The 16,070-nt window shown below is 35.3% G+C and overlaps 1 protein-coding gene across 1 annotated transcript in view; it reads right to left on the reverse strand.

Annotated features, from left to right (window-relative positions):
* LOC150084055 (uncharacterized) overlaps positions 1-16,070 on the reverse strand; it is a 56,960-nt gene continuing 40,890 nt past the window's right edge. The window contains exons 5-7 of the mRNA XM_090376103.1: positions 15,785-16,027; positions 6,974-7,048; positions 1-87 (exon numbers count right to left, since the gene is read on the reverse strand). Of these exons, the coding sequence (XP_090232229.1) occupies positions 1-87; positions 6,974-7,048; positions 15,785-16,027 (405 nt within the window). The remainder of the gene's footprint in view (positions 88-6,973; positions 7,049-15,784; positions 16,028-16,070) is intronic.

Here is a 16,070-nt window from a genome sequence, read left to right on the forward strand (position 1 = left end):
TTAATCACCACCACTTTCTTTATTTGTATAGACCTTCATTTCTTGATCATATCTTTCTTTTTCTTTTTCATACATATCATAGTAAATCTAAAAAAAAAACAAACAAAAATTTATTATTGGGACATTCCAACACTTAAAATTACAATTATATATTTTAATACTTTTTCTATGATGGACCTAATAAAGTTTATTTTATTTTTATTTAAAAAGCTTTTTTAAATAAAACTAATATAAATAAACCATTTTATATAAAAAAAAAAAAAATTTAAATTAACTTCATTTATATTTTGATGTTATTTCTCATTTCATGTCACAAAATTGGATATTATATGGATATTCAGTATACATTTCATGTATACTGAATATCCATATGTCAAAATCTAAAATGTTTTGCAAAGTGTATATGATACAGTATTTAATTTATTTCTTTGACAAGTAACTGCATGCTTTCAGTCCTGTATGACAATATAGTGGCATTAGTGCTTGTCACTCATTTGAAGATACCTGGATTTGAATCTCACTAGAGGAATTTTTAAGGGCCTCTTCAATTGGGAATGTTAGCCACTCTAAGTATTGGGGATCCCCCCCCCACATTATTCCAGGTTTTTGCAGCCCACACAATATGAAAATCATCATCTTTAACACATGTGTACAAACATAATATGCATGGTAAAGATAATGCCAATATCTTTACCTCTAATATTGATAGTACAGTAAACCCTCCATTTAACGGACCCCAATATTTCAGATTTAACGGACCAGACAAATAATAACACATTAATGTACATATTAATCTCGACCATATTATTTTTTTTTAGGTTATACAAAACTTCAGTGTTATTATTAATTAAAAATTAATAATAATTACTTATTTCCATTATTGTTTTGACAATTACCTACTTTTATTTTTACAATCAAATTTAGGAAATTGTTTTTTATTCTTCCTGAAAATGTGTTCAGATAGCTGTTTTCCCAGATAACAGATAAGAGCAGGCAGGGACTTATGAGCTGAACATGACTCGGGACATTAAACTGCAGGTCTACCAACTGGCTTTGTTTCGGTCCCGGTTTGCATCAACCTGTCGTGTGGTCAGGTCGTATACAGAGTGTTTCTGTGATCTCTGAATTGTGACTTTATTTATTAAATAATTTGGCATTCCTTACAATTTAAAATGGCATCAAGTGTGATAGAGGAGTTAAAAGAAAGTGTGTGAACTTAAATGAGGCAGAGAAATTAGAACTTAAGCGTTTGTGAAATTTACGGCATTAAAAAACAAACGGTTTCTGATATCTGTAAACCAAAAGCCAAATTGCAACATAATTTTATATTGTACAGTACTGTATATTGTATTAAAGCTTTTTTTTTTTTTCCCTTAAGAACAATAAAAAATGCCCCCCCCCCCAGGTTACATTCGATTTAACGGACTTTCGGCGTTAAGGACACCCCCTTCTCCCCTATTAGTCCGTTAAATCGAGGGTTTACTGTACTTAAATCCCCAGAAAGGATTTTTTTGTTTTATACAGGTAATAATAAAGCGGTATTTATACTGCTCATCATAGAATGGACCACAATAGTTGTCATTAAATACAAATAATAAATATGATAACTTTGAAAAAAGATACATACATTCTAAGCAATAAACTAGTATTTAAAATTACAATAATATGATTCCTGTCTTGGAACTTAGCTCAGTGATGTTAAACACATATGATTCCTGGTGATGGCCAGATATGATTGCTGTCTTGGAACTTACCTCAGTGATGTTAAACTTTAGTTTTAAATAAAAACTAAACTTTAGTAACTAATCTATTTATCAATTTTTTCTAAGAATAAGAAGGAATGCATTTTTCACAAAAACGATATTACTTTGTTATTAAAAGGCATTATCGTGCCTTTTAATGATGATTTAACTGGTGACTATGTTACATTGGTAGAAATATTGGGATGCAGACTTCGAATACAGTGACTATAACGTGTGTAGAACATACATAACAGGAAAGGGTGGGGTGATGCTTTTGGTTAAGTAGCCCACAGACTCTAAAACAGTGCGAACAGTATAGACACAGATTTACAGTGTGGCATTCCTTTATATATTTATTGTAATGCCTTTTAATGACCATATTAAGCTGGTAGAAATATTGGGAATGCAGAATTCAATTATTCAAGAAACACAAAATCTAAGGCAGTGCATCCAGTTGACATTGGTGGACAATGCACTGTTGAGTCAGTTTGGTGTGAGATAAGCACTGCGAAAGGAAAAATAAGAGTAGGAGTGTGTTATAGGCCTAATGATTCTGATAAGTACAACAAACAATTGTACAGAGAAATAGAATGGGCCAGTACATCACAATGTCTTATAATGGGGGGTTTTAACTTCCCAGGTATTGACTGGAACTTGGGGTTGGTCACTCGCACACTAGCAAGATTTTGTGGATTTACTGGATGATTGTTTTCTACAGCAGAATGCTCTAAAGGCAACAAAAGAGAGTAATACTTTTGACCTGATTATCAGCAGTGATTATTCATGCATTAAGATTTTGCAGGTAGGTGGCAGTGATCACAGTGTACAGTGTGGGAGTTACTTAAAGATGTAACTACCATCAGGGGTAAAGGGAAGGGTTTTTGCTTCCGTAAAGACGACTACAGTAGTCTCAGACAGTTTTTAAATTCCATACAGTTGGACCAACTGATGATGTTACCAAGAGCAAATTCTAAATGGAACCATTCAAGGAAGTAACCTTGGAAGCCACTAGGCTTTTTGTTCCAACTAAGAAATACTGTTTAAGGTTTAGGCCTAAATAGATATCAGATGAACTACTGTGACTCGAGGCAGAGAAGAAAAATGCATGGGATGCATATACATTATTACAAGACAGAAGCCTATGGTAGATATAAGCAAGTCTGTAATCAAGTCACAAAGGAGGTTAGGCAAGTGAAGACAGATTACAAGAAATCTTTAGAAAATGATGCAAAGAAAAACAGCAAAGACTTCTTTACTTATGTAAACTTTAGAAGGAAGGGAACGAATCAGATTGGTCCACTATCAATGGTTCTACTGTTAATGATCCTGCTCAGGTAGCTAACAAACTAAATGCATTTAGTTTGTTAGCTACCTGAGCATCTACATTCACACATGAGGAATTCTGTAGGGATGTGGAGACCAGAAGCTTATCAAACTCTAACAGGGAGCTAAATGATTTTGTAATAAATTAAAGCAAAGTGGAGGATAAATTGTTGAAGTTAAACAAAAGAAAGGCACTTGAGTGGATGGGATCTATCCAGTTATATTAAAGGAAGTAAGCAAACCACAATCCAATCCACAAAGGGGAATCAAAAGGTGACACGTGTAATTACAGACCCGTTAGTTTAATCTGTGCTGGGGAAAATAATGGGAGTCACTGGAGGATCATCTAGACAAGACTGCAGCAATAATTCAGACACAGCATGAGTTTATTAAGAGGAAGTCTTGTCTGACCAATTTGATTGAATACGATGAGGTAGTCACAAAGGAACTGGATGCAAAAAATAATTTTGATATCATATACAGGCATACCTCGGTTAACATTACCTCTGATAACGAAGCTTCGATATAACGAAGTCGGCAATTTCAAGCCCCATTTAACATAAAAAAATATTCCAGTTTAATCACATGAAATCTAAACAAACTGAAGAAATTACGGAAACCTTTGGGGCTTCTCGTGGTTGGTTTGAGAAATTTAAAAAACGGGCCAGGATTCATAGTGTAAAATTAACAGGAGAAGCTGCAAATAAGTTTCCAGAAAAACTAAAGGAAATAACTGAACGTGAAAATTTTCCAAATTTGGTGTTCAATGTTGACGAAAGCAGTTTGTTCTGGAAACGGCTACCAACAAAAAGCTTCATTTCTATTGAAGAAAAATCAGTTGCTGGGTTCAAAGCAGCCAAAGACCGTTTAACGTTACCCTTTGGATCAAATGCCTCTGGCGATTATAAATTAAAATTGTTATTAGTTTACCATTCAGAAAATCCGAGGGCGTTAAAAGGTAACATAAAAATGAATTTACCTGTAATATGGAAAGCAAATAGAAAAGCATGGATTACCAAGGAGTTATTTACTGATTGGTTTGTTAACCACTTTTGTCCTGAAGTAAAACGGTATTGTCAAAAAAAACAACTTTGAAGAAAAAGCTCTTTTGTTGTTAGACAATGCTCTGGGACATCCTACTGATCTTAACACGTTGGACACATGCATTCCTGTCAAAGTTGTGTTTCTTCTAGCAAACACAACTTCCCTGATTCAACCATTGGATCAGGGAGTAATAGCATCATTTAAAGCTTATTATCTGCATCGAACTTAACTGAACTACAGGATAAAGAGGAAATGACAGTTAAAACTTTTTGGAAAAACTACACCATTAAAATCGCAATTGAAAACATTGATAGTTCTTGGAAAGAAGTCACTAAGAAATGCTTAAATGGAGTTTGGCGCAAAATATGGCCAGAAGTTGTACTAGAAGAAGAAAATAACATCCAAGAAATTAGAAATGAAGTTATCCAGATGGCTCAATCAATAGGTTTTGAAAATGTCGATGAAGAGGATGTTAGGAATTTATTGAATGCAGAAGATGATGGTCTTTCAGTGGAAGATTTAGAAAACCTTGTTAGCAACGAAGACAAAGATAATGAAGACGAAGTTAAAGAAGTTCCTGCCGAAAAAGTGTTAACAACCAAAGATTTAAAAAGGTGCTTAAATGAATTTTTTTAGTTTTTGTTAAATGAAAGAGGAAAAAAGCATAAACAATCAACTTTAGACTCATATTTTAAAATGTGATTTCACTTTGTATGTAAGTTGACTGTTTATTTAATAAAACTTTTCTTTGTTCGAAAAAAAAGCTTTTCATTTTCTTTACGTAGGAACGTATCCCTAATTCTGGCCATAGTATTTTTACCTCTGAAAACGAAGTAATTTCGTGGAACGCATCCTATTCGTTATTCGAGGTATGCCTGTACTTTGATTTCAGGAAAGATTTTGATATTGTTACACTTGGAAGACTACTGTACAAATTGGAGCAGTATGGCATTTAAGGGCAAGTTGCCACAATGGATAAAAGGATGGTTGAGTGGGAGAAGGCAGAGTGGTAATCAATGGACACTGCTCTTCGTGGGCTAATGTTATTAGTGGGATCCCACAGGGTTCGGTGTTTGGGCCATTGCTGTTTTGGATATATTTATCAATGATACTGATGAAGGCTTAATATCTAAGTCTGCAGATGATACAAAGGTTGGCAGGGTTGTTATAATAGCAAAATTCTTGTATATCATTGACAAGACACCATGACTTGCTCTGGCAGTTTGTCTGCATTGCTCAGAAAACTTCATATCTGACTGCACAATTACCCCCAGATCTTTTTCATTCTCCACTACCCTGAATGTAGTACTGCACAGTTAGTATATTAGTCTGGGGTTATTGCTACCCATATGCAGTACTTTATATTTGTCAATGTTAAATTTCAGTTGTCACTTCTCGGCCCATCTGCTAGAAGGGATATGGAAGTGATTATCCCCTTGTATAAGGCAGTTGTCAGGCCACACCTTGAATACTGTGCACAGGTCTGGAGGCCTCATTTTAGGAAGGATATAGAGTTGCTAGAATGAGTATAGAGAAGGGGAACAAAGGGTTTCTCTTACCAAGAATGACTTAAGATCTGCAAATTGCAAAATCTGGAGACTAGACATCTGTGAGATGATCTGATTGTGGTGTATAAGGCCTTGAATGGTTTGAGCAGGCCCAATGCTGATGGCATTCTTGCCGACCGGGCTAGCCGAGTGGGTAAAGTACCTGCCCGGCAACCCAAAGGTCGCGGGTTCGATTCCCGCCTCGGGCTTGGATCAAAGTACTGCAAAAACCTTGGGAGGTGCAATATGGCCACAGAAGCCGATGCGCCAACAACTACCAAACCAAAAAAAAAAAAAAAAAAAAAAAGATGGCATTCTTCCTCTCGCTCAGATTTCCAACCAGGGGGGCATAAACTCAAATTGAGGAAAGAGAGTTGTAGACTAGATGTGTGGAAATTTGCATTTAGCCAGTGAGTAGTTGATTGCTGGAACAAACTTCCATCTGTCATTGTGGAAGTTTGTAATTTAAATAAAGTCAAGGAAGAACTGGACAAACTTTTGGAGCAAATGAGAAGTGGGGTTTTTTTTTTTTGGCTAATGCTGTATAAGCTTGCTTTCTTACATCATATGCTTCTTCTAATGCTAATAACATAGCAAGTGCATTTTTACTCAAAAAGAGAGCCTTAAGAAATTTTTTACAGCTGTTCTCCAGTGAAAAAAGTATTAGTGATGCGAATGTCAGAGGGAGCTCTTACTGTACTTGAGGAATACTGAAATTTTGACTTTTTTTTTCAAAAATTCACAAGTTTTTCTCAGTTGGTTGATACCTTACACCCACTCATTTTTAAGAAAATGAATACTTGAAGTAAGCTTAAATTAAACTGAAAACTATCAAACAGCAATGCCTTACCAAAGCTATTATACACAAGCTATGAATGCCATGTATGTTTGTGAGCTAAGAGATTATCTCTTTTAGAGATAATCAACTAAGTCAATGCTTTTTGGTTGACTGTGCCATCACTAGACCAGGTATTAATTTAAAATATGGTTCTGCAAAAGATAGTCATTTAAATATTTAAATAAAACTTACCAATCTAAAGGAACGAGTAGTGATGATAATTATAACATCAACAAAAGAAAACATTCGTCACTATAACTATTTCAAACCTAAATCAATACAAGATTCTCTCTATCGTTAAGTTGTACTAAATTTTATGTGAAAATCAAATGTTTTCATAAATCATAAATTACTTACAGACATCCTTGCAGGCTGCATCATAAAGAGAAAGAAAATTCAAGTTATTTTTAATATGATGTTGATTAAAGTAAATATTAAAATAATATCAAAGGCAAATTTCTAAAATAAGTGTATCATACCTTTTTATCTTCAGTTGATAAACTATTCCAGTTTTTGGCTAAGGTCTTTGTTAACTCTTGATGTGATACCTCCTCCTTAGGGGAGAAAAAAAAAATGTGTAAAAAATGTTAACTAATGTAAATATCAGAAGATAAAATAATACGCCACTTAGAAGATAAAATAATACGCCACTTAACAATTTAAAATAAATGGCATTAATATTAGCCATGTGGTGCAAGGGAGCCAAGCCTTTGCTGCATCAGAAAAAAAAAAAAAAAAAAAAAAAAAAATGCTATTCCCTCCTTCCATAGTTTTGAAGGAGGAAACAGTGGCTGGCCTTTGAATTTCCTCAAGAAATGATGGAAGATTAACTAAAATTGTGTTCACAAATTAACCAGTCTTAATAAGTCAGTCTCAAGAAGACTGATAAGCATTAGAGAAAAGAGGACTTGTTCTGACTGATCAGCAAGAATGGAAGATGCTAATCTAGAATAACTGATTTTTATCACATTGACTTGTGCATCCATTGGTTATAACAAATTCAATTATTTCAATTTTTTAATAAGCTGCAGCTTTACCTGAGTATGGCAGCAAGTTGCCATACTAAATGTATGGTTTAACATACAAGGTTTGATAAAAGAGTTTTGCAAATGTTGCAAAAAAAAAAAAAAAAAAAATATATATATATATATATACTAAATTTTATTCAAAGATAAACAGTTACACTGTTAACATTCTTCAATATGTAATCTGCAATCACACACTTGTTCCATCATGCCTGCCACTGATCTACAAAACAATTTTAGAAGCCTTTCATTGATGTTTTAGGTTGAAAGTGATTTAAAATCCACATCACTTGTGGATTTCAAATCACTTTCATGTCCCATTGGGAATAGCCAAAAGTCACATGGAACCAAATCAGGTAAATAAGATGGATACAGCATGATACAAATGTTTTTTGTTGTTTGAAAACTCGTGGACAGCATGTAATGTGTGACAGAGCATTGTTATGGTGAAGGAGCTAACCATTTTGCCTTTTTTCAGGTTGATTACAGTGGATTGCAACTCAACCATTTTAAAACTTCTGGGTAGTAGGTTCATTTACAATGACATCTCAAATCTCATCTCATCTCAAATCTGAAGCAGCTCACATGAAATGATTTATTCAAATTGTGTTATTTGCAGTACAAGTGACAAATGAAAAAACTTTATCAGACTACATGATCGGGATATAAATTCAAACTGAAGAAAGATGGTTGCAGGGTAGATGTGTGGAAGTTTGCCTTCAGCCAACACCAGATGGAAAAAACTTCCATCTGGTGTTGTGGGAGTGAGTTTGAATAAATTCAAGGAAGAACTAGACAAACTATTAAAAGGGATGGACAGGTGATGATATTGTTTTTTTTTTTTTTTTTTTTTTTGGCTAATATTGCATTGTTTGCTAATGCTAATACTAAATACTGAAAAAAGTATTCACTCAAAGCAGTTTTCTGCTGGGAAGTAACAAGTTAAAACTTGTTACTTCCTTGTGGTGTGTGTGCATGCTCAAAAATGCCATTGTAAAGCTTGTTTTAGCTATTGTTATGTGACTGAGGATTATAACATTCACTTAACTTTTTGATCAAATCTTGTACATAATAAATGAATGAAAATGCATAAAACAAAACAAAATGCTATTATTCATCAAACTCAGCTGTTAGAGAAGGAAAACTCAGAATATTTAATAAGTAAACAAAATACACATAAGGAATTGGTAAGCAAGTAATTATGTTTGGCAAAATGAATGGTAGTTCCATATATAAAAAAAAAAAAAAAAAAACAGATGTAGCACAAGAAATTTCAAGTAGTGGGCAACAGGATAAATTTTCCAATTTAACAATAAAATGCTAAAATATTATTTTTTGATAAAAAAAAAAAAAAAAACCCAACTCTAATAGATGGTTGCAAGTAAATATAAATACTGGAAGGTTTGGTTAAAATAATGCTCAATGCCAAATGCAGAAGTATAGAAAAGATCAAGTGTAGTAAAGAACAGGAGTTCACAACTATCAAATGGAAGGCTGAAAACCAAAAAAAAAAAGTAACTACAGCCACTCCCCGACTTACATAAGGTTGTATTCTGTGGAACTCTACATAAGTTGGAATTTTATGTAAGTCAGAATTTCCCTAAATGCTTATGCAGCACTCACAAATTTGATTGAAGCAAAAAAGAAATGTTCAACGAACATGTAAATAGAACTATTCATTCAATTTTTTTATCTCATGCACAGGAAAAATTACAAAAGTACAAAATTATTACAAAAAGAGGGGAGAGAGGCATAACGTCAGCAAGTTTTACCTTTCGAGCATTGTTGCCAGAATTAACTCTTTAGCTGATAAGCACACCACTGCAGAAGTTGAGGGCTGTGGAGATTTAGAAGGAGTTTTTTCCAACACATCACAAAATTTCTCTGCAGCTGCAGAATCGGCACTGGCAACTTCACCACATACTTTAATGTTTTGGAAACTAGCACGATGCTTGAACCACCCATTGCTTGCCATGAACTTGGCTTGGGGTTTGCCGTACTTATCCTTAATATCTTCATAAATACTTCTTGCTTTTGCTTGAATAGCCATTGGACTTGGGTACTTGCTTCTGAATCTGATTTTCCATCCATATTATTAATAGCTTTTCCATCTTCGATATAGCACCTGAATGCTGTTTTGTGATCACTGGTGATCTTAAATGCTTTGATCCTTCTACACATTCTTTTATACACGCACTGTCCCTTAAAATAGTATTCAATGTTGAAGCAGCGAGACCTAATTCCGTGCAATACACGACAAACTTTGTCCTACTTCATACTTCTTAATTAATCATCTTCATTTCTAAATCAATTTTGTTTCCTAGCACTGCCAGCACTTGCACTTTCCGTTGGTCCCTTCACCATTGTAATAAGTAAATAGGAATGAAGAGAAGATTCTGAAAATGTTTTTTATATGATTGAAGATTTCAGTGAAGGAACTCATTTCACCATAATACCGTAACGTAAAAACCCACACGATTCAAGTTATCGGTATTATCGCAAATGCATAAGATCGAGTTTACTACCCGTTTATAATAGATTGTGCTAACAGAAAAGCCCAATAAACCGGAAAGTGCAAATTGTTTTATGGTAGTTACCTCCAGAAATGTGTTTTAGAAAAATATCACAAAGGCATTCAAAATTGATTCTTATAATGGAACATATGATAACGATGAAAGTGTAGTGCAATTTCCATTATAAAAATGACCTTTTAGAAAGATAAATAGCTTAGTTATATAGCAAAAATTTCAACTTTAAAGGTCTTGGAACGAATTACCAAAAAAAAAATGTGTTATTGGGTTCACATTACAATATTTTCAAGATGCCTCCATTTATTACTACAGGATGCAAAATACGTTTCCACGATTTTTTTAAGTTTGCACCAGCCGGCAAAAATTAACATAAAGTCAAGTATTACGTAAGACGGGGAGTGGCTGTATTTTCTCTGTTACTTAATTTGCAATTTTTGTTATACGCTGAGCCTTTCATTTTGAAAGAAATATAAGAAATAAATGTGGAGTGATATTAATTTATGTCCTCAAAGCATTTTTAGATCTTGATATTAATACAAAAAAAATTCTATTAAACCATATATAAACAAGTTTATTGAACAGTTACAAGAAAACAATAACAATATTAGGTAGTAGGAGACCGGAGGAATTACTTAACAAGTACAGATCACTGTTGAAAAAAGCCGTGAATTAGGGTTGAATTTGAAAGTGTCTGCAATTCTGCTCAGACACGATAGGGGGGAGTATATGATGAGAGCCTTGTCGATCAATTCGGCCCAGGAAAGATTGTACAAGGCTCAAGGGGTAGAATTTTTTTCAGCCTAGTCTGTACTTGTTAACAGGAGAGACTGCTTCTACAGGGATGGGATACACTTAAATAGAAAGGGTGCAAGAATATTTGCTGATGCTATCGAGGCAGTGTTAGGTGGGTCGGAAAACTGCCAGCTTGGGGGGGGGATACAGGGACTGATACATTAACAGTAGCCACTGGCAGAGGTGAAAGTGATTCTTGCACTGCTTCTATTGGAATGAGCAGCAGCCTGGAAAACAAGATGCAGGATATTTCAGCGACTGCTGGGAGTCATTGTAGTACAAGTAAACACATGGGTTGTGTTAGGGTAGCTAAGAATAGGAACAAGTGCATGTATACTTGCATGTACACCAATGCTAGGAGTTTGGTAAATAAATTTGAGTTATTGCTCAAAACATCTAAGGCGGATATTGTTGGGATATCAGAGATGTGGTGTCACACAGATATAAGGAATGCAGAAATGGAATTTGGGGAGTACAATGTGTACAGAAAGGATAGGAAGGGAGGAGGGGTTATTTAAGAAACACATAAAATCCAAGGAAGTGAAGCCAGTCGACATCGCTGGACAGTGCAGTGTCGAGTCAGTTTGGTGTGACATAAGCATTGGGAGATCAAAATTGAGCGTAGGACTGTGCTATAGGCCTAATGACTCTGATGAGTATAATAAGAAACGGTACAGAGAAATAGAGTGGGAAGAGAATCTTATAATGGGAGATTTTAATTTCCCAGATATTGACTAGAATTTGTGGGTTGGTCACTCATATGCTAGCAAGGCTTTTGTGGATTTATTGGATGATTGTTTTCTACATCAGCATGTTCGGGAGGCAACTAGAGAGAGTAATACTCTTGATCTGATTATCAGTAGTGATTCTTCATTCATTAAGAATCTGCAGATAAAGGAACCACTAGGTGGCAGTGATCACAGTGTGGTGAAGTGGGATTTACTCAAAGAGGTAACTACCATCAGAGGTAAAGGGAAGGGTTTATGCTTTTGTAAAGGCAACTACGATGGTCTGAGACAGTATTTAAATTCTATACGGTGTGACCAACTGATGATGTTACCAACGGAAAATTCAAAATGGGAAGCATTCAAAGAACTTATCTTGGAAGCTACTAGGCTTTACATACCAACTAAGAAATATTGTTCAAGGTTTAGGCCTAAATGGATTTCAGATGAACTAATAAGACATGGCAGAGAATAAAAATGCATGGGATACATATAAATTAACATGTGACACAGAAGCCTATGATAGATATAAGCTGGTTGTAACCAAGTTACAAAGGAGGTTAGGCAGACGAAGGCAGATTACGAGAAATCTTTGGCAAAGGATGCAAATAAAAACAGCAAAGAGTTCTTTACTTATGTAAACTCTAGAAGGAAGGGGATGAATCAGATTGGTCCACTTAATATCGATGGTTCAACTGTTGATGATCCTGCTCAGGTAGCTAAAAAACTAAATGCATATTTTGCATCGACATTCACACTTGAGAAGTTATTCAGCGAAGGAAATGCCAGAGGTGTATTCAACTCTGGCAGTAAGCTAGATAATCTTGTAATAACTGAGAGTAAAGTGGAGGAGAAATTGTTGAAGATAAACACAAGAAAGGCATCTGGAGTGGATGGGATCTATCCAGTTATATTAAAGGAGGCAGCAAAGGAAGTAAGCAAACCCTTAGCCATAATTATGAGAGCTTCCTTGGACTAAGGGGAGGTACCCATAGACTGGAGATGTGCAAATGTGACCCCAATTCACAAAGGAGGATCAAAGGCTGACACAAGTAATTATAGACCTGTGAGTTTAACTTCTGTTCCAGGAAAATTAATGGAGGCACTGGTTAAAGAAGCACTGCAGGATCATCTAGACAAGACTTAAGTTATAGCTCGGACACAGCATGGTTTTGTTAAGAGAAAGTCTTGCCTGACCAGGTTAATTGGATACTACAATGTGGTTACAAAAGAACTGGATGCAGGGAATAGCATTGCCTCCAACGTGGCATTGCCACATTGGAGGCAATGCCACACAGTGTGGCATTGGAGTCAAATTGCTGCTATGGATAAAGGGATGGTTGAGGGGGAGAAAGCAGAGAGTGGTAATCAATGGACACTGGTCTTCGTGGACTAATGTTAATAGTGGAGTCCCTCAGGGTTCAGTGTTGGGTCCATTATTGTTTTCTGTATTTATAAATGATATTGATGATGGTATATCAAGCTTAATGTCCAAGTCTGCAGACGATTAAAAGGTTTGCAGGGCTGTTAAGGACACTACTGATGCTATGCTGCTGGAAAGGTTGAGCAGATAGGCTGAGAGGTGGCAAATGAAGTATAACATTGACAAATATAAAGTACTACATATGGGAAACAGCAACCCCAGAGCAACATATCAACTCTGTGGTACTACACTGACAGTGGTAGAGATTGAAAAGGACCTGGGGGTAATTGTGCAGGCAGATATGAAGTTCTCTGAGCAGTGCAGACGGGCTGCAAGAGTAGCTCATGGTGTCTTGTCAATGATATACAGGAATTTTTCTAGCAGGGATAAGGAGGTGATTATTTCATTGTATAAGGCAATGGTCAGAGCCTCACCTTGAGTACTGTTTACAGGTCTGGAGGCCTCATTTCAAGAAGGATGTAGAGCTGCTGGAACGAGTACAGAGAAGGGCAACAAGATTAGTGAATGGAACAAAGGGTTGCTCTTACGAAGAGAGGCTTAAGTTTTGCAAATTACAGTGTCTGGAGACTAGGCACCGGCGAGGTGATCTGATAGAGGTGTATAAAGACTTGAATGGTTTGAGCATGCTCAATGCCGATGGGATTCTTCCTCTTGCTCAGAATAATCACCTGAGAGGGCATAAATTCAGATTTAGGAAAGACAGATGTAGGATAGATGTGCGGAAATTTGCCTATAGCCAGCAGGTAGTTGGTTGGTGGAACCGACTTCCATCCCTTGTTGTGGAAGTTGATAGCCTAAATAAATTTAATGCTCAGCTGGACAGGTATTTCGAATGAACGGAGGGGTGAAATGGAAGTGTTTTTTTTTTTTTTTTTTCTTTTTTGGCTGATGCTGCATAAGCTTGCTTTCTTGCATCATATGCCTCTACTAATGCTAATGTAATAAGGCAATGTTTTGAAACTCAACTGAACAATATCACTAAACCTGGGGGTGGGATGGATAAAGTTAGAATGAAAAATTACAATTTATAATAATAATAAATAATAAAATGAATTTAAAATTACAATATTGGGATGTAAATTATTAGTTCAACAGACATTTTAATAGAGAATAAAATGTTGCACTGTAAGTTAATAAAAAAATACTTTATAAAAGTGCAGTAATTGCAAAAATATTGAAGTTAAAGGTAAGCGTGGAAAAGTAGAAGTTGACAGTAATAGCTCTGGTTTTGGGTAATGTAAGAAGTGCCTGGAGTGAAGGGGGGGGGGGGCCTTGCATCAGGACTACACTGCAAGGAAGGTGTCAGAAGCTGTGGATGCAGGTAACACAGCTTTTTTGGATGTTGACCATGATGACCTCCTGAAAACAGCCTGAAGTATAACTGATCAACGTCTATTCCTTATTGATTATTGCCGAGTCTCTGGATGAAGAACACTTCTTTTAAAGTCCTTCTGTGATATGATGATGATTCAATTGAGAGGATAACTGCAATTTTGCAAGTCAAGTCCCACTGCAGCAGAGTGCATGGAATGTCATTTCTGACTTTACATCTTTGAAGTGTTCATCAACCCTGGTATGAAGCCACATATGTGGAGTTGCATAAGCAGTGCCAATATACTTATTGTAATGAATAGCCAACAGTGTATGGAAGCAAAACTTACAATGATATGCTGTTTGACTGTTATTAACAGTCAGTCTGGCATATATTTGCTAGTAGAGACTAACTGCCAGCTGATGAGAAGCCAGTAAGCTTCAAAACAGCTGTCCTGGCAGTATCTCAGATTTTTAACATATAGTAATTCACCTATTCTGGTGATTCTATATGATTTTAAAAATATTAGTAACTTAGACAAAACTGTGGAAAATGGTATTTGTCTCTAAGGTGAACATAAGCCCAGGCCTTAGCATGGAGAACTTGGTGTTTGGACTGCAGTGGGAGTGGAAAGTCTATCCACGAATGAAATAAAATGCAGTTAAAGCATTATGAAATTTGATTTGATTTCAGTTACTGGCTTAAAATACCCCTGCAATCCTATAGTACTACTGTACTGCATAAGGCAAACATGGCCCAATTCTAAAAAGTAAACGTAAATGGTTATGTTTTTAAATGGAAGTTTTCCTTCCATACAGCACTTGGCTACTCACTTAGACAAAATATATTTTTCACAGTTCAGCATATATTCATATTGATCTATATGAATATATGCTGAATATATGAATATATATTCGATCTTACTGGTCTCTCATCAGCTGATGAGAAACCAGTAAGATCAAAACAGCTGTCCTGGAAGTGTCTCATTTTTAAATGTATAGTTGATTCTCCTATTCTGTAATGTTATACAATTTAAAAAGATATTAATAACTTATGCAGGACCATGGATAACTCTCTAAGTTGAACATAAGTCAAGCCTTAGTGCTGAGGACTTCATGCTCATTCTCCACCTGATCAAAATTGAATGCATGTAAAGCATATGAATTCTAACTTGAATACACTATTTTATTCTGTATTAAAATACCTGTATTCAATTATAATGAATTTACATCTCGTTATTGTAAAATTTAAATTTATTTTGTTATTTATTATTTTAAATTGCAATTTTACATTCTAACTTTGTTATCCCTCCCCCTCTCAGGCTAGATGATTTACTTATTAAGTAAATTAAAAAGTTGTTAAGTATAGTGGTGATTACTGAATGTTAAGTGGGTTCCAATAAACATACTTAACATTCAGAGGTGGTTTTAATAGATCTTCCCCTGAACACAATTTCTTTACCTTCTGTTCCTGTCCAAATCTTTCCATTACTGAACTCCTCTGCTCTTGACAAAACAGAAAGAAAGGATTTGCAGGTCTTTTAGGTGCATTAGGATCTTTCTCTTTTTCCTGACGGATTTTCTTCTTTGTAGTTAAGCCTGTACTTGTTGCTACTGCATGCTTGGATTTAGTAGGAACTGTGCTACTTTGAGAGAGTTTAGATAAACACAGGGATCCACTTGAGTGTATTGCTGTACTATCTTCCTAAAAAGAAAAAAACAATTAAAAAGAATGATTGATGAGGAGC

Source organism: Mastigoproctus giganteus, chromosome 6, assembly GCF_048544385.1.
Source record: "Mastigoproctus giganteus isolate SK-2022 chromosome 6, ASM4854438v1, whole genome shotgun sequence".
In the NCBI taxonomy this organism is placed as follows: Eukaryota; Metazoa; Arthropoda; class Arachnida; order Uropygi; family Thelyphonidae; genus Mastigoproctus; species Mastigoproctus giganteus.